The 26,042-nt window shown below is 43.3% G+C and overlaps 1 protein-coding gene across 2 annotated transcripts in view; it reads right to left on the reverse strand.

Annotated features, from left to right (window-relative positions):
* Positions 1–883: 883 nt before the first annotated feature.
* Positions 884–26,042, reverse strand: part of LOC309333219 (proteasome subunit beta type-7-like) — a 51,573-nt gene continuing 26,414 nt past the window's right edge. Inside the window, exons 7-8 of one of the 2 annotated variants that reach the window (XM_081846639.1) lie at positions 18,841–18,992; positions 884–1,113 (exon numbers count right to left, since the gene is read on the reverse strand). In XM_081846639.1, the coding sequence (XP_081702765.1) occupies positions 1,002–1,113; positions 18,841–18,992 (264 nt within the window). In that variant the 3' untranslated portion in view covers positions 884–1,001. Of the gene's footprint in view, positions 1,114–18,834; positions 18,993–26,042 lie in introns of both variants that reach the window. The other variant, XM_081846640.1, reaches the window with a different exon arrangement.

Raw genomic sequence — 26,042 nt, forward strand, 5'->3', positions numbered from 1 at the left:
TCTGACAATATGATTTTTAAATGCCTTATGTACCTTAACCTTACCATACCACAAATACGCATGCCATCCAAACACATTATCATACCCTTCCAAATCTAAAATGTCCGTGTTTTCAAGAAGTAGCCATTCCTTCAGCCAGCAAAAAGCTGCTGCCTCATAATATAACTTAAGGTCCGGCAAGGCAAATCCCCCTCTATCTTTCGTATCCGTAAGTATCTTAAATTTAATTCTGGGCTTTTTGCCCTGCCAGACAAATTTAGAAATGTCCCTTTGCCACCTCTTGAAACAGTCCATCTTATCTATAATTTGCAATGATTGGAACAAAAACAACATTCTCGGCAATACATTCATCTTGATGACAGCAATTCGTCCAAGTAAGGAAAGCTTTAAATTTGACCAAATTTCAAGATCCTTTTTCACTTCTGACCAACACTTCTCGTAGTTATCCTTATATAAGTTAACATTTTTAGAAGTCATATTCACCCCTAGGTATTTTACTTTCTTTACCAGTAATAAATCTGTCTCCTTCTGAAACTTTTCTTTCTCTATTGGCGTTAAATTTTTCTCCAATACCTTAGTTTTTAACTTATTCAATTTAAAGCCAGCCACCTGACCAAAATCCTGGATTAATTCTAAGGCCCTTAGTCCACACAATCTTAGGCTATTGCTTGTTGGTCACCAGACAGCTTCAGCATAAATACACCATTAGCACACAGGGGATAAGATCTGTTAACTTTTGCATCTAAGAATGACTGCTGCTCTACTTGTGAAGTGGCTGGGGTCACATAATAGGCTGGATGTACAACTGGGTTGACCTACTGAAGCAAATAATCATTTTAGAAAATTATTTTTTCCTGCCCCAGTTATTACACAAGTCAACTGGTCAATTCATATTGGTTTTTATTAAATCTGCATACAGAACATTAATGCCAGCATACAGATGCAGAATTCAGGTATGAAAATTCTCAATCCTCTTCCACTGCCCAGAAGTTCCCAGTAAGTCAAGATGTATCCATTGTTTGCACTGTCTCATCTGCCACTTCAAGATCCAAGGGTGTAACTTTTGTATAGAGCACACCTGTAGTTCCCCTCTCACAGCTGTATTGCCCTTGCCTGTTTGAGGGTGGAGAATAGAGAAACAATTATAGAGGGTAATGTGTGTCTGCCAGAAATCCCACTAACAAGGGGGGCAGATGGAGATTGAGATATATACTTAGATCTAGTTGCTGTACTGAGTAAAGTTGCCCTTTTCCCAAATATAACACAGCAAGTTAATCACCCACTTCTGACTACCACACAGAGGAAACAAACCACAAGGCCCTGAGTTACAAGTCACAACAAGCCAGACTCCAGCTTATTTCCTCTGCTGCAGGGCAGTTAGACATGGGCCAAGAGGGAGGCATCTGTACACATAGATTAAAATACAACTGTTTAATGCTGCATGTGAATACATTCTAAGACAAAGTTATTGGAAAGGAAGACTCCATTTTGGAGCAGAAAGTCAAGTTAGAGCTTCGACCCCTGCCAAGAGCACCTCATTCTGTATTTGTAACCCATATCCCTCTTGCACTATGGCTTTTGAAGAACCTCTCCCGGACAGAGAGAATGTCAGTGCCGCCAGTTAGCCCAGTTGGAGGCTATGAGTGGAAACCCCAGGTGACCTTTCTGGGAGTTGTGGATTGCATTAGGACAGTGAAGGAAAGTTTTGCTTCTGCACATCACCCTAGAATGTTCAGTTCACCATGAGTTCATGAGACATTGCATCCTGACCTGTTCTTAGTGCTTGGTTGACCACATCTACGGATGAATGCTATATATTAATCATTAGTAATTGTTTAAGACTTGCTATATTAATCACTAAGTCAGTGTTTCCCAACCTTGGGCCTCCAGCTGTTTTTGAACTACAATTCCCATCATCCCTGACCACTGGTCTTGCTAGCTAGGGATGATGGGAGTTGTAGTCCAAAAACAGCTGGAGGCCCAAGGTTGGGAAACACTGCACTAAGTAATAGTTTAACAAGGAGGTTTCCATGCCTGTCTAGTTCTGTGTTCCCTTTCCCAGCCTTTAATCTATTGATGATTGATGCCTATATGCAACCTTTGCTTTGTACTTGTGTTAACCAATCAGCAACAAGCACATATGTGGCAATGCTGTAATATTCAATAAAAGGGACTCCTCCAGACATGCTCGAGAAGATGCCTCCCAGATGACACCCACCCCTCGTCTGTCGTTTATTTCAACCCAACATCTGGTGACCCCGACGTGATTCCCAGATCCCTTCGCAGCCATCCCTATACTTCACTCGACTGGAAAAGTCTCAGCGCGCTACTTCATGAGTATGAGAGGGGAACTGACAAGGTTCCAGCAGGAGCATGCCAAGGAGCTGCTTCATCTCGTTAGACAGCAGGTGGCGGATGCTCATGTTTCTTTGAAAGAAATTGAACAATTGTTATGTGAGATTGCTTGCCAGTGCCCCTGGTACCCAGAGTCAGGCTCTCTGGGGTCAGAAGCTTGGCAAAAGATCAGAAAAACCCTCTTTGCAGAACCGAGGGCACCAATTCATTGTCTGCTCACTTGGCAGAAGTGTGCAGATGCCGCCGCTAGATTAGGACCACAGGCATCTCCGTTGGCACCTGCTCTTCTAGCCGCTGCAGACAACCCCCCACTTTACCCAAAGATTTTGCCCCCTTCGCAACCTTGCCATCCCCCCTACGCCTCAGCCCACATCCACATCCAACCCCCCCCCATCCCTCCTTTGCCTGCCTCAGCCCCTGCATGTTCTTCCACCGGAGCTGTGCGCGCCTCGCTTTCTCAAGCAAGGCGGCAAGGGCACCTCTCCTAAGAGGAGGAGGCTGGATGGGCTGGGGAAATGCCATCTGCTTTCCCTATCTCCTATGCAAACCCCGGCACGGCACAACAACAGATAATGTATGAGGCACTTCCTTATTCTGTTCTGAGAGAATTAAGGAAAGCCATTACTAATTCTGGCCTCAAATCTTCTTATGTGCTGGGGATGCTGGAGGGGATCGCAAATGGTTACACAATGCTACCTCAAGATTGGAAGGATTTGATGCGGATACTTTTATCTCCTGTTCAGTATGTGGTTTTTGAAAGCGAATTTAAGCATAGCGCAGCAGCCCTGGCTAATCCACGGCATTCAGCCGACCAACTCTTTGGCGCTGGTCTGTATGATAATATACCAGCCCAGGCGCAATTGACACCTTTACATTTCAGTCGCACCGCGACCTGTGTACAACACGCCTTTCAAAAAGTCCCTGTCTCAGGGCAACCACTGAGCTCCTTCGTTAATATTAAGCAACAACATTCAGAGCCTTACCATCAATTTATAGATAGATTGAAAGAATCAATCACCAGGCAGATTGATGACCCTACAGCTCAAAATGAATTGATGAAAAAATTGGCCTTTGAAAATGCAAACACCGATTGCAAAAAGGCTTTGCAGTCAATCATACATCGCCCCAAATATAACCTGGCCGATATGATTCAAACCTGTGCAGATGTTGGCAGCCAGAGCCACGTGATGTCTTTGCTTGCCGGTGCCATCCAGGCTGGCAATAAGCCCACAGGCAATTGCTTCAATTGTAAACACCCAGGTCATTTTGCTAAACAATGCAAAGCCCCTGGCGGGGGAGCAAACAGGAATGGTGATGCCAATAAGGCTAAACCTTCCCAAAAATGTCCAAAATGCGAGAAAGGCTATCATTGGGCAAATCAGTGCAGGAGTTCGGGAAACTCCATAGGGGCCCAGCTCTCGGGCCAGGACAAATAGAGAGCCCTCCGCCATTAGTTTCCACCATTGAAAAATTTTCTAATGATACACCCTCTGATTTCACCATTGATTTAATCAATCAGGAAACCAAAGACGCTGTTTTACTTGGTGAAATTGTGCTCATGCCCACCCAATTGGCGGGCCCCCTACCACCTAAGGTCGCAGGCTTAATTTTACCCAAATTCTCTGCGGCCAAAGAAGGAATCCTGGTTATTCCAGGAGTCCTAGATCCTGACTATGTAGGCACAATTATGGTTCCATTTTGGAGCCATATGCCCATGCAGTTAAAAAAGGGTGAGTCTTGGGCGCATTTGGTAGTGCTCCCTTCTCATCCTACTGTTTCTATTATGGATAGTAATTTGCACCAGCTCTCTCCCCTTTCTCCACAGCTATTAGCTGTAATCCAGAGGATCGGTGAACAGAAACTTCTTCGTAAGTATAAAATCAATGGCAAAGTTCTGGAAGGCTTGATTGACACGGGCGCAGACATTTCTGTCATATCCAGTAATTGTTGGGACCCCACGTGGCCCCTTGAGTCTGCCTCTGCAGTTTGGGGTGTGGGTGGACCTCAAACCTCTTCCAAAAGCGCACAGTGGTTGCCTGTTTCTCTGCCTGATAGCTCTGAAACCATTGCATACATCCAGCCCTGTGTGCTGAAAATCCACCTCAATCTGTGGGGCAGAGACCTACTACAACAATTACAAGCTACAATTCACTTTAATGAGTAAGCTTGCACTCCCCCTCAATTGGAAATCCACCACCCCTGTATGGGTGGAACAATGGCCCATAACGGGGGAAAAGCTACTTGCTTTAAAACAATTGGTGAATGAACAATTATTGGCAGACCATATTGAGTTTTCTGTTAGCCCCTATAATACCCCCATTTTCGTCATAAAAAAAAGAAAAGTGGGAAATGGAGATTTCTCCAGGATTTAAGGAAGATTAATGAAATCCTTGAACCCATGGGGCCCTTGCAGTGTGGTCTGCCTAATCCGAATGTGATCCCCCATTCTTACCAATTGGCTATTATAGATTTGCAAGATTGTTTCTTCTCCATTCCCTTACAGGAGAAGGATCGTAAATTTTTTGCTTTCACTGTTCCTGTGTTAAATAACAGCCAGCCCACGGAACGGTATCAATAGAATGTCCTACCACAAGGAATGTTGAATTCCCCTACCATGTGTCAATATTATGTGAATCAAGCCCTCCAGCCTTTCCATCTTCAGTATCCACACCTTTTAATCTTTCATTACAGGGGTGATATATTGATTGCTGGCCCCCACCTTCCCCCTCAATGGAAACATGATATGGTAGCCTGTTTGTCAATTTATGGTTTGAAAATTGCTCCCGAAAAGGTGCAGGAATCCTCTCCTTTTCATTACCTGGGACACAAAATGATCGCTAGCTATTCCATTCCCATAGTCCCTGAGCTTCATGCTCCAAAAACAATGAAATATGTCCAGCTACAACAATTGCTGGGCAATATCAATTGGATAAGACCATATTTTAAAATCCCTCTTGAAGTTTTACAGCCCCTTTTTTCAGCCTTAAAAGGCCATCAATCTCCTGGTGAGCAAATTACCTTGACCTCCTCTCAACAGAAAACCGTTGCCCAGTTAAAGGAAATTATGCGTCTCCACTGGGTTGACCGAGCAATTCTTAATGTTTTGCCAGATGTAGTCATAATGACAGATTCTGTCCAATCTTTTGCGGCCCTTATTCAGTCAGGCCCATCAAAAGTTCATATTATTGAATGGCTGTATTTACATCATACGCCAAAAAACACGGTGACTCCTTTAGTGGATCTCCTTGCTCAGCTCATCAGCAAGGGTCGCCGTCGATGCAAAAGTCTCTTTGGTATTGATTGCCGCCAAATTATTGTGCCCATGCCACTGGAACAATGGGAAACTGTTTTTTCCACTAGCATGGATTTGCAGTGTGCCTTAGCTGATTTTGTCGGCTCGGTGGGCTGCCATGTCCCCGCCGACCCTCGCCTGCAAATGGGCAAACAATTTTCCCTATCTTTCTCTTCTATATTATCTCCTGTCCCTTTGGATGCCCCTACTGTTTTTACTGATGGAACCCCCTCCAGGGGGGTGATTGCATGGCAACAAAATGAGGAATGGCACAGCCTCTATACTCTCCCACAAAAATCAGCTCAGCGTTCTGAGTTGGCAGCTGCCGTTAAAGCTTTGCATCATTTCTCCTCACAGCCAATTAATTTGGTAGTGGACAGCCTTTATGTTGCAAATGTTATAACTCGTTTACAGGGCAGCTATGTAAGTCCCTTATTGGATGACAATCTATTGAGCCTCTTCTTGTCTTTACAATTGCTTCTCTCCAATCGTTCCCACCCACTATTTGTGGTGCACATTCGCTCTCACCAACCCTTCCCAGGCTTTCTTACTGATGGTAATGCAAAAGCAGACTCTTTGCTTAGGGCTTTGCCTGTTTCCCCCATTGAAAGTCATGCTTTCCATCATCAGAATGCAAAAGCTCTTAGCGGCCAATTCCAAATTCCGTTGGAAGCGGCTCATGCGATTATCCAGCAATGCCCTCAATGCTCTAATCAGATTGGCCACCCCAGCCCTGGTGTCAATCCCCGTGGGCTGGAGGCCAACCAGTTGTGGCAAATGGATGTGACTCACTTTTCCCCTTTCTCACCTTGGAAGTTCATACATGTCTGCATTGATACGTTTTCTGGCTTTATTTGGGCCACCCCTCAAAGGGGAGAACAGGTTAAACATGTTTGCAATCATCTTGTTCGTGCCATGTCAGTCATGGGCAAGCCTCATTCCTTAAAAACTGACAATGCCCCAGCGTATTGTGCAAAAGCCTTTGCTCAGTTTTGTGAAACTTGGAATATTCGCCATTTATTTGGCATCCCTTACAATTCTCAAGGCCAAGCTATTGTTGAACGTGCTAACCGCACTTTAAAAACTGCCTTAATTCGACAGGAAAAAAAGGCCGGAGTCCCAGCCTCACTTTCAGAAAAGGAAGGCTGGTTGGCTAGTGTTCTCTTTACTCTCAATCATTTGAATGTCTCCATACAGGATCATCAACCCTATACTCGCCTCTAAAAACATTTCCAGCAAAAAGAGATACTTCCGGCCCCGCTGGTCCGTTATAAAATATTACCCTCCAACGAATGGTGTGAACCAGTAAAACTGATCACCTGGGGAAAGGGTTATGCTGCAGTTTCTACTCCACAGGGTGCTCGCTGGGTTCCCGCACGCTGCGTCCGTCTCTACCATGGCATGGCAACAGACCCTGCCGAATCCAATACCGCAGTTCGACCATCAACTCCAGATCGCCCAGGATGCGGTGCCCAGCCCCCCCAGGACTCGCAAGCGGGGAAATCGTAATGGAGCAGTGACATGGGACCAAATAAAATCACTCTCATTTCAGCTGAACAGCTTAGAAAGGAAAAGCAGCTAGAAGCAACCCCTGGAAATTTGCTTCTGTCTCTCATTTCCTGCCTTAACATAAATTCCATGATAGTGCTCATTTTCAGCGTTTTGTTTTTGCCCCTCTCTGCTTCCGCTCTTAATAGCGGTGGTTCCACACCAATAAATGTGTGGGAATCTTCTGCAAAAACCCTTAATGTTTCTTCTTTTTGCCTAACCCAGCAGGTATCAATAGGTGAAATCCTTGGCTCTTGCCTTATCCCTGTTTGCCATGACCCTCTTGACGTGCAAAATGATACCTGGTTTTATTCATCCCTACCCCAAAATGATTCTCTCCGCACCCTCGGTTATTCCGGTTACCATAACTGGGGTACCCAAGTGCGCCGACGCCCACCTCTGGCCATTGATTTGTTGACCCCATACGTGGTTTCCTTTAATGTCACTTGCGCCCGTATGGTCAATTGCACAAAAACCAACTGTGTGAAAATGGGCAAGGATAACTTTAATTGCTCTAATTATGTAAATATTTCTTATGTATTTAAATATACAGAGTTGCCTGAAGGCTGGTTCTGGTCGTGCCCAGGCTATACATTCAATTATATTCCAGCAAACATCAGCCATGGCACGCCCTGCTGCTTAAGCTGTTTGTCAATCATTTTACCCAAAAAGCATCATTTGTCCCACTCTCGATATCGCCGCTCTGTGGAATTGACTAATGATTGTGACGATTCTGTTTCTCTTCCCAGTAGATCTGAATATATTTCTTTAGCTGTCTCTCTCTTAGGAGTCCCTGCATTGGCTGTACGGAATAGTATGAACATTAACTCTTTAGCTTGCTCTGCAGCAAAAGCTTTGAACTTTACTTCACAAGCTCTTCACCTTTTGAATAAAGAACAGAGTGAACTTCGCCACGGACTTTTACAAAATCGTGCCGCTATTGACTATTTGCTAATGCTTCATCATTATGGTTGTGAACAAGTGAATGACGTGTTGTTTCAATATTACTGATAATTCCAAAGCTATTCAAAAGCAAATCTCTCATTTGCAAAATCTTACACATCACATTAAACAGGACGTTGGATTTTCTGGCCTCTGGGATTCGTTCGCCCAGTGGCTCACTGGCTGGTTGCCAAATTTGAACTGGCTTCATAATCTTTTTTAATATGTTATTGTCATAATATGTATATTAATTTTGCTATGCTGCTTCATCCAATGCATTCCTGGTCTCATGCGCCTTTGGTCTCAGTGTCTTTCTCCTCCTCTGCCACCCAATAAAATTATTGCTGCCTACTTTGCGAAATGGCAGCACCAACAGTAAATAATAGGGGAGATGTGGGCAGACTTATTTCGGGCATGTGCTGGCAAACCACGTATCCCGAAGTATTTTTGTACCACTCACCCTGAAACGAAATAGGGGAGATATGGGCGGACTTATTTCGGGCATGCGCTGGCAAACCACGTATCCCGAAGTATTTTTGTCCCACTCACCTTTTAATCAAAAAAGAAAGGGGGAGATGAAGGAAAGTTTTGCTTCTGCACATCACCCTAGAATGTTCAGTTCACCATGAGTTCATGAGACATTGCATCCTGACCTGTTCTTAGTGCTTGGTTGACCACATCTACGGATGAATGCTATATATTAATCATTAGTAATTGTTTAAGTCTTGCTATATTAATCACTAGTTATAATTTAATAAGGAGGTTTTCACGCCTGTCCAATTCTGTGTTCCCTTTCCCAGCCTTTAATCTATTGATGATTGATGCCTATATGCAACCTTTGCTTTGTACTTGTGTTAACCAATCAGCAACAAGCACATATGTGGCAATGCTGTAATATTCAATAAAAGAGACTCCCCGAGACATGCTCGGGAGATGCCTCCCATATGACACCCACCACTCGTCTGTCGTTCATTTCAACCCAACAGGACAGTGACCCAGAAAGCTGATTACAATAAGCCTTTTCTTTTTACAGAAGGTTACAAGCACAGGGAAAGTGGCTCCTGCAAAGACAGGATCCTTTTTCAAGGTCAGTAAGTAGTATGTTCCCAAATGGTCCGTTCTAGTCTTTGAAAGAAGTAAATAGCTGCTGCCATGCAAAATGATGCAGTTCTTGTTATTGCCCACATCCTAGTGCAACTCCAAGAATAACTTGGTGCACGGAACAGAATGGAAAACTGCACAGCAAAGTGGCTATTCCCTTGCAAACAAAAATTGAAAGTTCTTACTCTTCCCTACTTTGAAACAGCCATGTCCTTGGCAAAGACACAGCAGATGTACAGGGAATACTGGTCTCCCTAAAGGGTCACAATCCCAGCTACTGCCTTTTCACACCATACTATTTGCGCTGGACAATTGCACTTTAAGAACATAAGAACAGCCTCCTGGATCAGGCCAATTGCCCACCCAGTCTAGCATCCTCTTCTCACAGTGGCCAACCAGATACATAGAGGAAGCCCATAAGCAGAACATGAGCAAAACTGCACTCTGCCCACCTGCCATTACCAGCAACTTGTATTCCAAAGCATACTGCTTCTGACAGTGAAGGTAGAAAGCAGGCATCTTGGTTAGTAGCCCCTGGTAGCCTTAACCTCTCTTAAAGTAATCACTGCCTCCTGTGGGAGCATGTTCCATAGTTTAACTATGTGCTGCATGAAGTACTTTATATATCCTGATTCTTCCAACATTCAGCTTCATTGCATGTCTATGAGTTTTGTTGTTGTTGAGGGAGAAAACCTCCCTAGCCACTTTATGTCATGCATAATTTTATAAACCTCTATCAGGTCACCTCTTGCTTGCCTTTCCTGTAAACTTAAAAGTCTCAAAGATATCAACCTGTTACTCCACCTTGATCATTTTGGTTGCACGTTTCTCAACTTTTTCCAACTCTACCCTTTTAAGGTGAGGGGACCAGAGCCGTTTATAGTATTTCAAAGGCAGTTCCACCATAGATTGGTATAATGACACAATGATGTTGGCAGTTTTATTTTAAATTCTTTTCCTAATGATCCCTAGCACGGAATTTGCCTTTTTCACAGCTGCCACACACAGAGTCAACATCTTCATTGAGCTATCGACTACAAACCCAAGGTCTCATTCCTGATCAGTCACTGCCAGTTCAGACCCTATGAGTGTATATGTGAAATTTTAAAAAAAAAAATTTGTCACAAAATACATCACTTTACACTTATTTACACTCAACTGCCTTTGCTCCTTTGCCTCCCTTTCACTCAGTTTGGAGAGGTCCTTTGGAGCTCTTCACAGTCTCAAATTGTTTTAACAAACCTGAACAATTTAGTATCATCAGCAAATTTGGCCACCTCACTGCTCACCCAGAAGCAAATATAGTTTATAAACAAGTTAAAAAGCACAGGTCTCAATACTGATCCTTGGAGGTCTCCGCTTTCTACATTTTCATATGGAGAACTGTCAATTTATAAGCAAGTCCCCATTTATGTGCAATCTATTTGTGCATGACTGCACACACGTGTGGTGCCAGGGACCCAGAAGAGGTATCTGGAAATGGGGAGCAGCGTGAATCCTGGCTCACAAGGACACCCACCGCAGGGCTCTGGGGAGGTTCTACTCACAAGCCAGGGGATGGCAGGGCTTGCTCAGCTGATGCGCTGGGAAGAGGCAACTGCAGCTGCCAGGCAGGGAGGCTGAGTAGCTCAACAAAGCCCTGCTGCCACCCTCCAGGCTCATTCATGAGTAAACCCTCCTGAAAAGGTTGTCTTTTGGCTCTGGGGTTGGTCTCCTCACAAGCCACCAGGTGCTCCCCATTTTATGCAATTTTGCGTATGTGTGCAGGGGCCTGGAATGGAACTCCCACATAAATGGGGAGCCACCTGTATTTCTACTCTCTTGGCTTCCTGCTATCTAACCATTTCTGATGTGCAGGAGGGCCTCTCTTCATATTCCATAACTGCTAAGTTTATCCAGGAGTCTTTGTGCATGTCTCTCAAAAAAACCCTTCGTTCCTATTAAAATGAACTCACTCCACTTTTGGAACTAGCAGACTTTCTCTTAGGCTGACAACTACTTCAGGCAGAACAATTCTTGTTGCATTTATTTTTCAAGAGTGTGTTTTAATTATCTAAGCTAGAACAGTGTGCAGCCTCAACAAATGGGATAAGATTACCTGTAACATTTCAATTACAAGTGTTTGCACTCTGAAGGCATAATCTGCCTGTTCCTGGTACCTGAAGGTTTAACTCTCTTGTCTGTGGAAACAATTTAAACAGGGGGACTTCTGGGTTAGCGCCATCGGTAATGGCGGAATTCCTCTGACTAGGAGGAATTTACTCCATGAAAATCGGGTCTAGCCGTCACGGCGAAGGCGGAGACCCTTCAGAAATCACATGCGGTTGAAGTCTGTGAACGTGGGATTCGGCGGGCACCCTTTGCGCCTCCCCTACTCGCGGGGAAACCCGTTTTCGGGTCTCCGGAGCGAAGTGGGGTGAGCAGCGTGGTGCTGTGAATCGACTGCTTTTTCCATGGAGTGAAGCCGCGCAGCCGTTGCCGGAGAGCGCTGACTTTTTCCTGTGAACAATTGGATTCTAAAAGACACTACCCATGAGTAGAACAAATTGGCAACTTTTAAAAGAAGAAAGAATTAATTCGGAATTGTAGCGGGGAGGCATAAACAGGAAGTCCACCTTCCGCTTTTGTAAATAGAACAAAGCAAAGAGGCTGCAAGCTAGAGTCTTGGAAAGCCGATTGGAAAGGATTAATTTCAACCTCCAAAAATAGTAAATCCCCCCCTGGAAGCAGGAGAAGGGGGAGGGAAAGGTTCGGACTATTTATACCTGCAAGAGAGAGGGAACGAAGCTAAAATTCCATTGCTCAGAACCTTGGAACGGGCTGCAAATAGGACAATAAGGCTGCTGTATCTGAAGTGCGCTCTGACTGTTAGCTGCCAAAGAGAGATACATTGTATTTAACTGTTTCTAACTGTCCCCCTCTGACTTTAAAGGGAGAAAGAAAGTAACTAAAAATTGAAACTAAATTTCCTGCTTAAGTTATGCTTTAAAAGGAGTTATTTTGGATCAATATAAGTACGGATTGTAACGGTTTCCCCCTAGAGGAAGTTTTGGAAACTGTTATAAGAGTTGGATCAGGGGAATTTTCCATTAGAAAAATAAAACTGCTTGACTGTGGGAATGACCTTGGATTTTCTGAGTGTTATGGCAGATGGGAAAGAAAAAATAGACTCGTCACTCCCAGAAAAAACAACAAGATCTGGGAAGTCTTGGCAGCGAAGAGCGTCAGCATCTGGTCCTTCTGCCTCACCTGCAGCTGTACCAACACAACCTAAACCAAGAGGAATGACATCAGAAGAAGCTTTAGCGATTGCATTAGGTAAGATAAATGAAGCTTTGGAAAATCTTAGCAGGAAGGTAGAAGTGACAAATGTAAAAGTGGATGCATCAAATGCGAAGGTGGATGCTGCAAATACCAAAATGGATATAAATACAGAAAGTATAAATAGTTTGGGACAAAAGGTGAATACCACCATAGAAGCTATACAGAAATTGATACAGGAATCTGCTTTGACCCGTCAGATTGCAGAGGAAACTAAGGAAAAAGTGGCTGTTGTGGAAGTCAAGGTAACTGAATTAGAAACAAAGAGAGTCCCAGATATACAGAGACAAGTTGAAGACCATAAGCTGATTCTTTCTATGATTGAGCTCAAGGAAAAACAAACAAACTTGAGGATCAGAGCGGTACCTGAATTGGAAAAGGATAGTTTGATAGAATTTCTTACGCAGGAATTTGCAGAGTTTTGGAAGTTGGATTTGGAACAAGGAGTGAAAATTGTGAGTGCCTTTAGGCTTGGAAGAGGAGGGAAGAAGAATAGAGGAAGAGACTGTTTGATTACCCTCCAATCTAAAGGAGAGATAAAATTTTGGGTTGGCACTTTCAGAAGACTTTGGAAATACTGCAGACAAGAGTGGAAATATTTAAAGATATTCCGAAATACCTTTTGGACCTTAGGTCCAATTATGGAGATTTGGTTGCTTTGCTGAGAAGGAACAGAATCATTTTTAGGTGGGAATTTCCCCAAGGCCTATCCTTTAGCTTTAAAGGAAGGAAAATAAAAATAAGATCAGGTGAGGACAAAGAAAAATTTCTGAGCAACCACGGGGAGGATTTACAGAAGGGACTTGGAAAAGAACCAGGAGTATCGGACAGACGATCACCAGATAGAGGACTAGAGCAAAGAGTACTGGACAGAAGATCACCTATACTGGACATAGCAAAGCTATCTTTTGGACTGGACTGCCCAGTGAAAGGGATATCAACACCACCGACAGAACAAGAGCAAGCACTGGGTGCAGTTGGAGGAGACTTAAAGTAACTAGATCATGGCACTGCAAATATTAAGTTGGAATGTTAATGGGATGAACTCCCCTGAAAAAAGACGAAAAGTCTTTCATGTATTAAAAAAAGAACAATTGGACTTAATTTGTTTACAAGAAACACATGTGATAAGGCTACATAGGAAAATATTGATAAATAAAAGATTGGGACATGAATTCATTTCATCAAACAAAGTTAAAAAAAGAGGAGTAGTACTTTATGCAAAGGAGAGCCTATCACAGAAATTTCTTTTTAAAGATGACCAAGGAAGATTTGTAGCAATTGAAATCCAATCACAAGGAGAGAAATTTTTGATATTAGGCATTTATGCACCAAATGAGGGAAAATCGGATTTTTTAAAGAAGTTACATGAAACTCTGATGGACTATATGGACTATGATTTTGATGGGGGATATGAATGGAGTGGTGTCTACAAACATGGACAAGGCACAGAGACAGGTAGTCACTAAGGATGGTAGACTACCAAAGACTTTCTTTGACATGACTGACAATATGGATTTAGTTGACATTTGGAGAATTAAAAACCCTCTGGGAAGAGAGGGAACCTTCTTCTCTGAGGCAAAAATGACATGGACAAGAGTTAATCAAATTTGGGTAACTAGAGGGCTGGCTCCAAAGACTAGAAAGGCGGAAATATGCCCTAAAACCTGCTCCAACCATAATGCTGTAAAGGTGGAATTGAAACTAACACCAATTGGTTCCTTCAGATGGAGGATGAATGACACATTGTTTAGGAATGAAGAAGTGACTAAGAAGGCCCAAAAAAATCTGAGAGACTATTTTGAGATAAATATGAACACTACTGTAGAAAAAAGAGTAATTTGGGACGCAAGCAAAGCGGTTATGAGAGGATTTTTGGTACAACAGAATACGATTCAAAAGAGAGTTCAAAATGAGAAAAAAGGTAAGATCTTGGAGAAAATAAAGGAAGGAGAGAAGAAATTGAGAGCGAAACCAAAGTCGCAGGAGATTCTGAAAGAGATAAAGTTGCATCAAGTACAATATATGAAAATGATGAACCAGGAAATAGAATGGAAAATTAAACAGATGAGACAAAAGACATTTGAATCGGCAAATAAATGTGGAAAACTGCTGGCTTGGCAAATGAAAAAAAAAAGACAGAAACTTAACACTATTACAAATTTGGAAGTAGAAGGAAAAAATATACAGAATCCAGTGGAGATTAGAAAGTGCTTTCAGAGGTATTTTAAACAACTATATACACAGGAAACCCAGAAACAAATGGACATTGATCATTTCTTGAAAATAAATGGATTACAAAAAAATTCCTCAAGAAAATAAGCTAATGTTGAATTACAAAATAACGGAGCAAGAGATAGAAGGGGCCATCCAGAATATGCAATTGGGTAAATCTCCAGGACCCGACGGTTTGACTTCAAGATACGGTTTGACTTTCAAGATACTGAAAGAATTGACAATACAGCCATTAAAGGAAGTTTGTAATTAAATATTGGAAGGGAAAAGGGCACCAGAGTCGTGGAAGGAAGCTTATATTACACTTATACCGAAAACAGAGTCTGAGAAGACACAGCTTAAGAACTACCGCTCCATATCTTTGCTTAATGTGGATTATAAAATTTTTGCAGATATTATGGCCAAAAGATTAAAAAAGGTACTAGTAGAAGAAATTCATAAAGATCAAGCGGGCTTTCTCCCGGGCAGACATTTGTCTGACAACACGAGGAACATAATTAACATTTTAGAAAAGTTACAAGTGAACATAAACACTAAAGCAGTTTTGATATTTGTGGACGCGGAGAAAGCCTTTGACAATATTTCTTGGAGTTTTATGAAGAAAAACTTACAGGGGATGGGGGTCGGTCAAGGGTTCGAAAATGGTATAGGTGCAATTTATTCAGAACAAAAGGCTAAATTAATTGTGAACAATGTGGTGACGGAAGAATTTAAGATAGAGAAAGGAACATGACAAGGTTGCCCAATCTCTCCATTGCTTTTTATATCGGTCCTGGAGGTGCTCTTAAATATGATTAGAAGGGACCAAACAGTTAAAGGTATACAAGTTGGAGCCAAACAGTACAAACTGAAAGCATTTGCTGATGATTTGGTATTGACATTACAGGAGCCAGAATCCAGTACCAAAAGAGTACTGGAATTAATTCAAGAATTTGGCCAGGTAGTGGGTTTTAAGTTGAATAAGATGAAAACTAAGGTTTTAGAGAAAAACCTAACAGTGACTGAGAGAGAATGGTTTCAGAAGGAGACAGGATTAACACTGGTTAAGAAAGTGAAATACCTAGGGGTTAACATGACTGCTAAGAATGTGAACTTATTTAAGGATAACTATGAAAAATGTTGGATGGAAGTGAAAAAGGATTTAGAAATACAGTGGTGCCCTGCAAGACGAATGCCTCGCAAGACGGAAAACTCGCTAGACGAAAGAGTTTTCCGTTTTGGAGGTGCTTCGCAAAACAATTTCCTATGGGCTTGCTTCGCAAGACGAAAATGTCTTGCGAGTTCCTACGGGTTTTCCCCCCTTTCCCCCCCCTTTTTCTAAGCTGCTTATCCGCTTATCCACTAAGCCAATAAGCCGCTAAACGCCGCTAATCCGCTAAGCCGTCAATGGGCTTGCTTTGCAAGACGAAAAAACCGCTAGACGAAGAGACTCGCGGAACTAATTCTTTTCGTCTTGCGAGGCACCACTGTATGGTCAAACCTGAAGCTATCATTGCTAGGCCGAATTGCTGCGATAAAGATGAACGTATTGCCAAGGATGTTGTTTTTGTTTCAAACATTGCAAATTTTTGATAAAATGGAGTGTTTCAAGAAGTGGCAGAGAGATATTTCTAGATTTGTCTGGCAGGGCAAGAAGCCTCGGATAAAATTTAAGATATTAACTGATGCTAAAGAAAGAGGTGGATTTGCCCTGCCGGACTTAAAACTTTATTAGGAATCAGCCGCATTTTGCTGGCTGAGAGAATGGATGCTTCTTCAGAACACTGATGTGTTGGATTTAGAAGGTGTCAGAGCCACCCGTGGTCCCAGCTCACAAGAGACCAAAGTCCAGTCCGGCTTATGTACAAAAGCTTTTATTGAAGAACATTCTTAGCTTTACATCCGAGCTCCGTGGCTCTACGTCTGTTACGCTTAGACCGCCGAAGTCCCCTCTGAGTCAGTCCCGCCTCTACACCAGTTTAAAAGGCTTGTACTGGTCCACCTCTTCCTCTCCTTCCTTTTCCGCAGGGTCTTTCTGCCCCCCTGTGTTCTCTCCCTTCGGGACTCTCCAGAGGCTGAATCCTCTGGCGCCTGCTCCCCCCTCCTTCGCGCTTTGGGACCAGGCTCCTCCCCAGGACTCTGTTCACTTCCGCGCGCCTCCCATTTTGAACTTGGCGCGCGTACGTTGCTTCTGACCTTCCCTCCGACAGTTACACTGCTCTCGGTACTACTCTCCGCCCCTTCCGGCAGGACGTCTTGCCCCGATCTCCTTCCCCTCTCTGCTTCCTGTTCTGCTCCTTCTGACACACTGGTCACTCCACCCCCTTCACTCCGTTCCGGCGGAGAAGCCGGTCCCGATCTCCAACTCCCCCTGGGGGTTCCCCCTTCGTTCCCCTGCTCCTGACTGCTTCCCCCTCTAGCTCCCCTTGGCTTGACCAGGGGGGCTCCCTTTTGGGAGTCCTCCGATTCACTGGACGGACTCATGGACAATCTTGGGTCATTGTCGTCCTCTTCCTCGTCACCCTGGAATCCTTCCCCCTCGCTCTCTGTCTCCTCCCTCATCTGCGCCTCTCTCCCTGAACCCCTGACAGAAGGTTTTAAGAATGATTTTGGGTGGCATGCATATCTGTGGTATGATAAGGTCAAAGCACATAAAGCGTTTAAAAACCATATTGTCAGAAAAGCACTGTTTAATGTTTGGATAAGATATAAGGACTTGTTTGAAAATAAAACCCCAAGGTGGCTGTCACCAATGGAAGCGAAGGCTCAGAAAAAGCTCAATATGGAGGCCAAATGGCCGAAATATTGGGAAATTTTGGAACAAGAGGGAGACAGACTAAAATTGCAGAGTTTTGAAAAATTAAAAAATAGAGTGCGAGATTGGCTTCACTATTACCAGATAATGGAGGCATATAATTTGGACAAAAAAATTGGCTTCCAGGTGGAAAAATCAAAATTGGAAATAGAACTGCTAGATCCTAAAATTAAGAACTTGTCAAGAATGTATAACTTGCTGTTGAAATGGAATACTCAGGATGAAACAGTGAAATCTGTTATGATTAAATGGGCACAAGACGTTGGACATAATATTATGATGGCTGACTGGGAACAGTTATGGACCACAGGTATGAAATTCACGGCATGTAATGCCTTAAGAGAGAATATAATGAAAATGATATACAGGTGGTACATGACACCAGTCAAGCTTGCAAAAATCTATCATTTGCCCGATAATAAATGTTGGAAATGTAAAGAAACCGAAGGTACATTCTTTCACCTCTAGTGGACGTGCCCAAGGATTAAGACTTTCTGGGAGATGATCTATAATGAAATGAAAAAGGTATTTAAATATACCTTTCTGAAGAAACCAGAGGCCTTTCTCCTGGGCATGGTCGGCCAATTGGTGCCAAAGAAGGACAGAACTTTCTTTATGTATGCTACAACAGCAGCAAGAATACTTATTGCAAAGCACTGGAAGACACAAGATTTACCCACCCGGGAAGAATGGCAGATGAAGCTGATGGACTACATTGAACTGGCGGAAAGGACTGGCAGAATCCGAGACCAGGGAGAAGAGTCGGTGGAGGAAGATTGGAAGAAATTTAAAGACTATTTAAAGAAACATTGTAAAATTAATAACTGTTAGAAGGATGTTGGAATAATATTATATGATTTTAGCAGGAATGATATAAAAGATTTGGGAATAACCGACTGTTAATTGGTGAAAGGAGGAAAAGTAAAGTTACATTGTATTAAGATAATTTACAGGACTAAAATTTTAAAAGAGGGAAAGGATTTGCTGAAATGGATAATTGACCTAGAATATAAAAAAGGGAGGTGTGAGGAGGTCAAGGAAATAAGCTAATGAAAGATTAGTAATGAGATTTGATGTATTTTTCTTTGCGTTTTTGTTTTTGTTTAATGGATTTTATTTCTCTGTTTTTTCATATTGTGATGTGTTGTTTTGTTTTTGTTTAATGTGGTATTTTTACTTTTTCTTTCTGTAATCTTTAAAATTTTAATAAATATTATTTTTTTAAAAAAAATTTAAACAGGGACACGCTCACCTTTCCCCTTTTTTGTTGGGCATATCGTAGGGACGGAGAAAGTCCAGCTTGTTCTTACTGAGGATGCAAATATCAATGTTACTGCCAGAGCCTAGATCGTTGTATATGCCAGCTGCTATGGCGTCTCTCACAAGCTGTTTGGCTTCTTCCTCCTAGGAAAAAAATTCAAAGTGGGTATCAGACATTTGCCCCCCTTCCCATATTTCCAAGCAATTGCACAATGCCAGCCATCAGCCTCCATTGGAGTAATCATCTCCTGAAGCAAAACTTCCATAGAAACCAAATGCAGGACAGGATCTGTTTGCAAGGCCCAAGATCCTTTTGGTAGAACCTGTGCAACTGGAAATATTGCTCAATTCAAATAAGCAATGAAGTGTATCCATAAATGCTGTAACTATTCCAAGGAAGAGAACATCCAAACCAAAATCCACTTGGAAAAGCAAGCAGGGGAAGGAGGGAATTTTGATCTAAGGGATGAGTAATTTGTGGTCCTTCAGATATTTTTGGATGTGTTCAACAGCTGCTGGGAGTTGCAGTCCAGCATCATTATCCATATATGGTGCTTTCTGCAGAGGCCCCCAAGAGTCTCACAGCTCAGTTGTGACACAGGCAGAGAGGTCTGCATTCTGCTTGCCTCATTTGCTTCCACTGAACAAAATGACTGTTCAGAACACACTCAACCTAAGCTTTGTCCTGGTTCAGAATTAAAAGCAGAAACCACCCCCCTGTGAAAGATGGGCTTCCGGGATTTTTGTCATCAAATACGAGTCCTTGGACAAGCCTCAGACATGTTCATGTCAGCGACATTCCTCAGTTTAGAAAGAAAAAAGATGTACTGAAATAAGCAAACATAATACTTGATACTACCAGAAAAACAGAGGCATTCTTCCTCAGACTGAAAATACAGCTGCTTGCCTGCTCTGTGCCAAATTCAACACTATTTTAGCATGCTTTCAAAGCCATTTTGCATGTCTAAACTGACAAAACCAAACTCCACTTTACCAAATCAAGTACCACCATCAGGCCCACGTAACACTTTTAACATCCATTTTATTAAATCCTATTAATTAAAGAAACAGTTGCATACGAGTGGAATATTGTTTTTGCTCAAGAATGGCACTGTGAAACATTGCTCAGGAAAAACTGGCCCTGCATACATGCCACATATGCTAATTTCTACCACCGAACGAAGTTCTTAAAGCTGCAAAACAGAGGTGTATATTGAATGTGCTGACAGTCGCAGTCTTAACGATGGTAGCACAAATGACACAGGGCAATAATTAATCTAAAGAAGTACCCTAAAAGTTCTGAGTATATAAAAGGAGCACTTCCTCCTTTATGGTTACAAAGCCCAAGCTAACTGTGAATATTCTTCTCTGGGGCCCACGGCTGCTCCTTAAATGAGATTACAGTAAGAGTGATGGACTGTAATACAAGTCAGCTGTGACAAGCAGCCCTTTATGGAGCGCTCAGCTTGCTTCCATTGCTACATCACGCAATGGGTCCCAAGGCTCCAATGTGCTCCTCCATTTACCGCCACATGACAAATGGGCAGCATTTGTAAAAGGCACAAAGAGGTCTGGACCAGCCATGTAATGGTCACCACAGATGTGCCAAACTGCTGGAGGGGGGCACAGCAGACCCCCAAGTTCATTAAACTGACCAGTAATGGATCTCTCAAAACGTATCTGAGGAATTGAACAGTAAAGGCTAAAATAAATAACTCAGCATGAAGGCTCATCCGAAATGGTGTTTGATAAATTATTTATAACTGAGGACATTGTCTGCATTTAATTTTGGAGCTACTGGTAGCATCTTTAAAAGATGATTTATGTGTTGTAATGCCATTAAACTCTATATTGGCCCACTGCTGGCTGTAAAGTCTGCTGAGATTTAGAGAATGAGTTTTAAACTGTCACTGCAACATCATAGTAGAGAGAGGACGGTATTAAATCTTTACTTTAAACCCGTTATCAGGAGAGTTGCATTTTGTAGATGCTCCAAAACTGATAGATTACCTCCCTCTCCAACAGCAGTGGCAAGAGTCCCCAAGTCAGCTCTGTTTCTCCCCTTCCCCATCCCCAGCACACAACATTTCCACATTTGTTTTACAAGTAAGTGCCTTGGTCACTTCACTGATTTGCAGATGGAAGAGATGGAAGGACTGGGCGATGGGCTTCGTGGGGTGGTGAATGCTTCCCTCCGTGAGGGAGCCTTCCCAGACCCGCTGAAAGAGGCGGTTATTAAACCGCTTCTTAAAAAACCATCTTTAGATGCGGCCAGTATGGCCAACTATCGCCCAGTCTCAAACCTTCCATTCTTGGGCAAGGTGATTGAGCGAGCGGTTGCTGAACAACTCCAGGCACGCCTGGAAGAAGCGGACCATTTGGAACCCTTCCAGTCGGGATTCAGGCCTCATCATGGGACTGAAACTGCCTTGGTCGCACTGGTTGATGATCTCTGGCGGGCTAGGGACAAAGGTGAGAGCTGTTTCCTAGTTCTGCTGGATCTCTCAGTGGCGTTTGATACCATCGACCATAACATCCTTCTGGACCGTCTTGAGGGGCTGGGAGCTGGGGGCACTGTCATACAGTGGTTCCGCTCCTTCCTCCTGGGCCGTGTTCAGAAAGTGGTGGTGGGGGATGAGTGTTCAGACCCCTGGGCTCTCACTTGTGGGGTGCCTCAGGGTTCTGTCCTCTCCCCCATGTTTTCAACATTTACATGCAGCCACTGGGAGAGATCATCAGGAGGTTTGGGCTGGGTGTTCATCAGTATGCAGATGATACCCAGCTCTACCTCCCTTTTAAATCAGAACCAGTGAAGGCGGTGAAGGTCCTGTGTGTCTGGAAGCGGTTGGAGGATGGATGGCGGCTAACAGATTGAGGTTGAATCCTGACAAGACAGAAGTACTGTTTTTGGGGGACAGGAGGCGGACAGGTGTGGAGGATTCCCTGGTCCTGAATGGGATAACTGTGCCCCTGAAGGACCAGGTGCGCAGCCTGGGAGTCATTTTGGACTCACAGCTGTCTATGGAGGCACAGGTCAATTCTGTATCCAGGGCAGCTGTTTACCAGCTCCATCTGGTACGTAGGCTGAGACCCTATCTGCCTGCAGACTGTCTCGCCAGAGTGGTACATGCTCTGGTTATTTCCCGCTTGGACTACTGCAATGCGCTCTACGTGGGGCTACCTTTGAAAGTGACCCGGAAACTACAACTAATCCAGAATGCGGCAGCTAGACTGGTGACTGTGAGCGGCCGCCGAGACCATATAACACTGGTCTTGAAAGACCTACATTGGCTCCCAGTACGTTTCCAAGCACAATTCAAAGTGTTGGTGCTGACCTTTAAAGCCCTAAACGGCCTCGGTCCAGTATATCTGAAGGAGCGTCTCCTCCCCCATCGTTCTGCCCGGACACTGAGGTCCAGCTCCGAGGGCCTTCTGGCGGTTCCCTCACTGCGAGAGGCCAAGTTACAGGGAACCAGGCAGAGGGCCTTCTTGGTAGTGGCGCCCGCCCTGTGGAACGCCCTCCCATCAGATGTCAAAGCGATAAACATCTACCTGACATTCAGAAGACATCTGAAGGCAGCCCTGTTCAGGGAAGTTTTTAATATGTGACATTTTAGTGTATCTTTCATCTTTGTTGGAAGCCGCCCAGAGTGGCTGGGGAAACCCAGCCAGATGGGCAGGGTACAAATAATAAATTATTATTATTATTATTATTATTATTATTATTATTATTATAGTATAGAGCACCCAATTTGTGGTGCCAGTTCTCCACTCCATCCAATGCTTTTCACACAGGTTCCTAAGTCATTAAGAAACACAAGTTTTGTAAGTGGAGAACACTGCTGTCTGCTATCACAAAGGCAGGAGACCAGGGGCAGAGGAAATCAATGTGAGGTCACCCCACATACACCAAGTCTCCAGTTGCTAAAATTAAAGAGACAATTTCCTACAGCAGGGGCCCTTTAGATGTTGGACTAAAGCTTCCATCATCCATAACTACTGCCCCATGCTGGCTGGGGCTGGTGGAAGTCCAACAACATCTGGAGGGCCACAAGTTTCCCTTCCTCCCCCACCCCACAACACACGGAATCATCTAGCATCCATGGAAAGGAGGTGATCCAAGGTGCATTTATTTACCCAGGAATCCAAATGAGCTTGGTGGGACTTACTTCCAAATCAACATTCATAGGATAGCACTGAAAACTTATTTTGCGCACAGTACCTCAGCTGTATTAATTTAAAAGCAGTGATGGGTATAAAAAAAATCTCAGTACAAGATATACACTCTCATATTAATTTAGTGAGTTACATAATGAAAGGTCAAACTTGTTCATGAACTGATTCATTGAAGGACCCATAAAAAATAATGCAGCACAGAAGCTTATGCTGCCATACAAATAATTTTCAAAATGGGCACCACTTTAGCCAAGCTGACTAGATTTACTCCTGTACTGACCTTCACCCAATTAAGCAATTTCTTCCTTGTATCCAGAAATAGCTGGATGAAGTGACCCTAACCCGGCCTCCAGCATACAATGCTACAGCAAGCTGTGTACATTTGTGAAGCATTTTACCTCACTGGTGATATTCCTAATTCTAGTTACCATTCAGCAGCAAGGAGTAAAAGCATTAGGAACACAAAAGATTCACAACTTCCCAGTTCCACACGGGGAACTGAAAGGTGGTAGCTTTCCATGTTACAGACCAAATGCCATGTGAATGTTTGCTTCAATGAGGCAGGAAATCAAACAGGTGACGTAACCACACAGTAATCTTCCAGATCTCAAGGCAAGGGAAATTATGAGGTCATGGGTCCCCCACTCCGTTTGAGAATTTAAACATCTAGGAGTGGGGGGGGGTGTTGTCTAGGTTGCCTATATAACTATGATGGACACCATAGACACACAAGCTTTGGCAACAATAAATAAACAAGAGTTTGTTTCATCACGAGAATTCACTCCTGTGCTGATATTTGAAGTGCGCTTTGCACAACAATAAACTCTGCATGCATGGATGAGACTTCCTGGCAGTAATGCTGGGCCTTGACCATCAACATGTGTGCTGCTACAGCTTATCCTTGGCTCACATTCTGGCACAGCAAACCTTCAGGCTGTTCTGTTAACTACATTTTACAAGAACACAGGTGCTCTGCAACGGGTTACTGCAGGTAGGAGCTTTTCAGAGAAGCAAGGAAACATGACTACTTCAGCCACGCCACGCGCCATGCAAACCTACCTTTTCTGACATAACAATAAAGTGGAAAAAAGAGGATGAATCTCCAAATGGAATCACAAGACACATAGGTCAAAAGTAGCATTCTTTCACCCCATGTTACAAAACTCGATCTGAAGCAGGCCAAGGTTCAATAGAAGAGTCCTTGTCTTTGGGGCATTTAGCAAAAATGTCATGCTGTATGATTTGTCTTCTGCACATTGTAAACATCTAAAAATAAATTGTAAAGAAACACTCAAATGTGTTAATGTTGAATTGGTCAACTGCTGATGCACATGCAGTGAAAATAACTTTAAAAATCTTGGTGCCATGGTCATTTAAATGTGTAGAAAATTAATATTTTTTCTGTCAAGATTAATGCAGCTCCCTTGTTTGCTAATTGTCAGAATATCTTGATAGAACTTTTAAAGGGCAGTGGTGTTCTTCAAGACCATCACATCACAGATAAATTATTCAAAGGCAAACTGTCCTGCACCCTCTGGTATCAACTTGCAAATTAGCATCATGACAAATGACAAATGCATTGTCTGCAATTCTCTTCACATTCCCACTGCAGCGGAATGTGAAACCCCTCTGCTTTAATAGGATGAGGGTGGCTGGTGGGTTCTGTGTGCAGATCTCACATGCACTTCGAAATCTGTAGAAAGATACAGTCCAGCCTCCTGCCTGCCAGAGCATTTTGAAACCACAGCTCTAGAGTGCAAGGGTAGACTGACCAATAGGCTGCTTTTCTGGACTTAAATTGTGGAAGATTCAGGATCTGTAGTTCAGGATGGATGTGAAATAACAAGGCTTAGATGGGGGTGTTGTGGAGAGTGAAGGAAATTACTGACATAATTATTTGCGGTCAGGCGCCTGAATAATGGCTGACAACAATGCTGATAGTTGGGAGTTTTTGTTTGTTTTTTGACAACTGCCAAAACTTCAAACTTGATCAGGTCTGGCGCCTCATCAGTCTCATTTAGGCTTCCTGTATGAGTGACTGACACTCAGGAGCGGTGACACGCTGCATATGAATGCTGGCTTCATTAGTGGGGCTGATCAAATGATCAATGCTTTTGGTGAACAGCTTCAGTAGCACAGAATATTCAGCTGCTGATTTCATTAAGCTTGTTTAGATTCCAGATGCTAATTTGCAAGTTGATACCAGAGGGTGCAGGACAGTTTGCCTTTGAATAATTTATCTGTGATGTGATGGTCTTGAAGAACACCACTGCCCTTTAAAAGTTCTATCAAGATATTCTGACAATTAGCAAACAAAGGAGCTGCATTAATCTTGACAGAATATTAATTTTCTACACATTTAAATGACCATGGCACCAAGATTTTTAAAGTTATTTTTACTGCATGTGCATCAGCAGTTGACCAATTCAACATTAACACATTTGAGTGGTACAGAGATTTACCAAATATTGTTCAGTCTTTTCACAGAGGAGCTGTCATCATGCAACCTGTTATGCTACTAAACCTTCCAAGAATTTGTGCTAGAGAACACCCATCTAAAAAGGGGCACTTCATTCTGACCAAGATAGAGCCTCCCTTCATAGTTAGAAAAGCACACACACAAACAGAATTAAAGCCTTTTTGCCATCCAAACCCACATGCACTTGGTAGTCCATGCTATCTACAGTAGTCAGAGCAGGATACAATTCTCTCCCTCCCATAAAACCAGATTAGCCAATAAAACATTTGTTTTTTGTACGTTTCCGAGCACAATTCAAAGTGTTGGTGTTGACCTTTAAAGCCCTAAATGGCCTCGGTCCAGTATATCTGAAGGAGCGTCTCCTCCCCCATCGTTCTGCCCGGACACTGAGGTCCAGCTCCGAGGGCCTTCTGGCGGTTCCCTCACTGCGAGAGGCCAAGTTGCAGGGAACCAGCGAGAGGGCCTTCTCGGTGGTGGCGCCCGCCCTGTGGAATGCCCTCCCATCGGATGTCAAGGCGATGGACAACTACCTGACATTC

Source organism: Podarcis erhardii (assembly GCF_964252035.2).
Source record: "Podarcis erhardii genome assembly, chromosome: W".
NCBI lineage: Eukaryota > Metazoa > Chordata > Lepidosauria > Squamata > Lacertidae > Podarcis > Podarcis erhardii.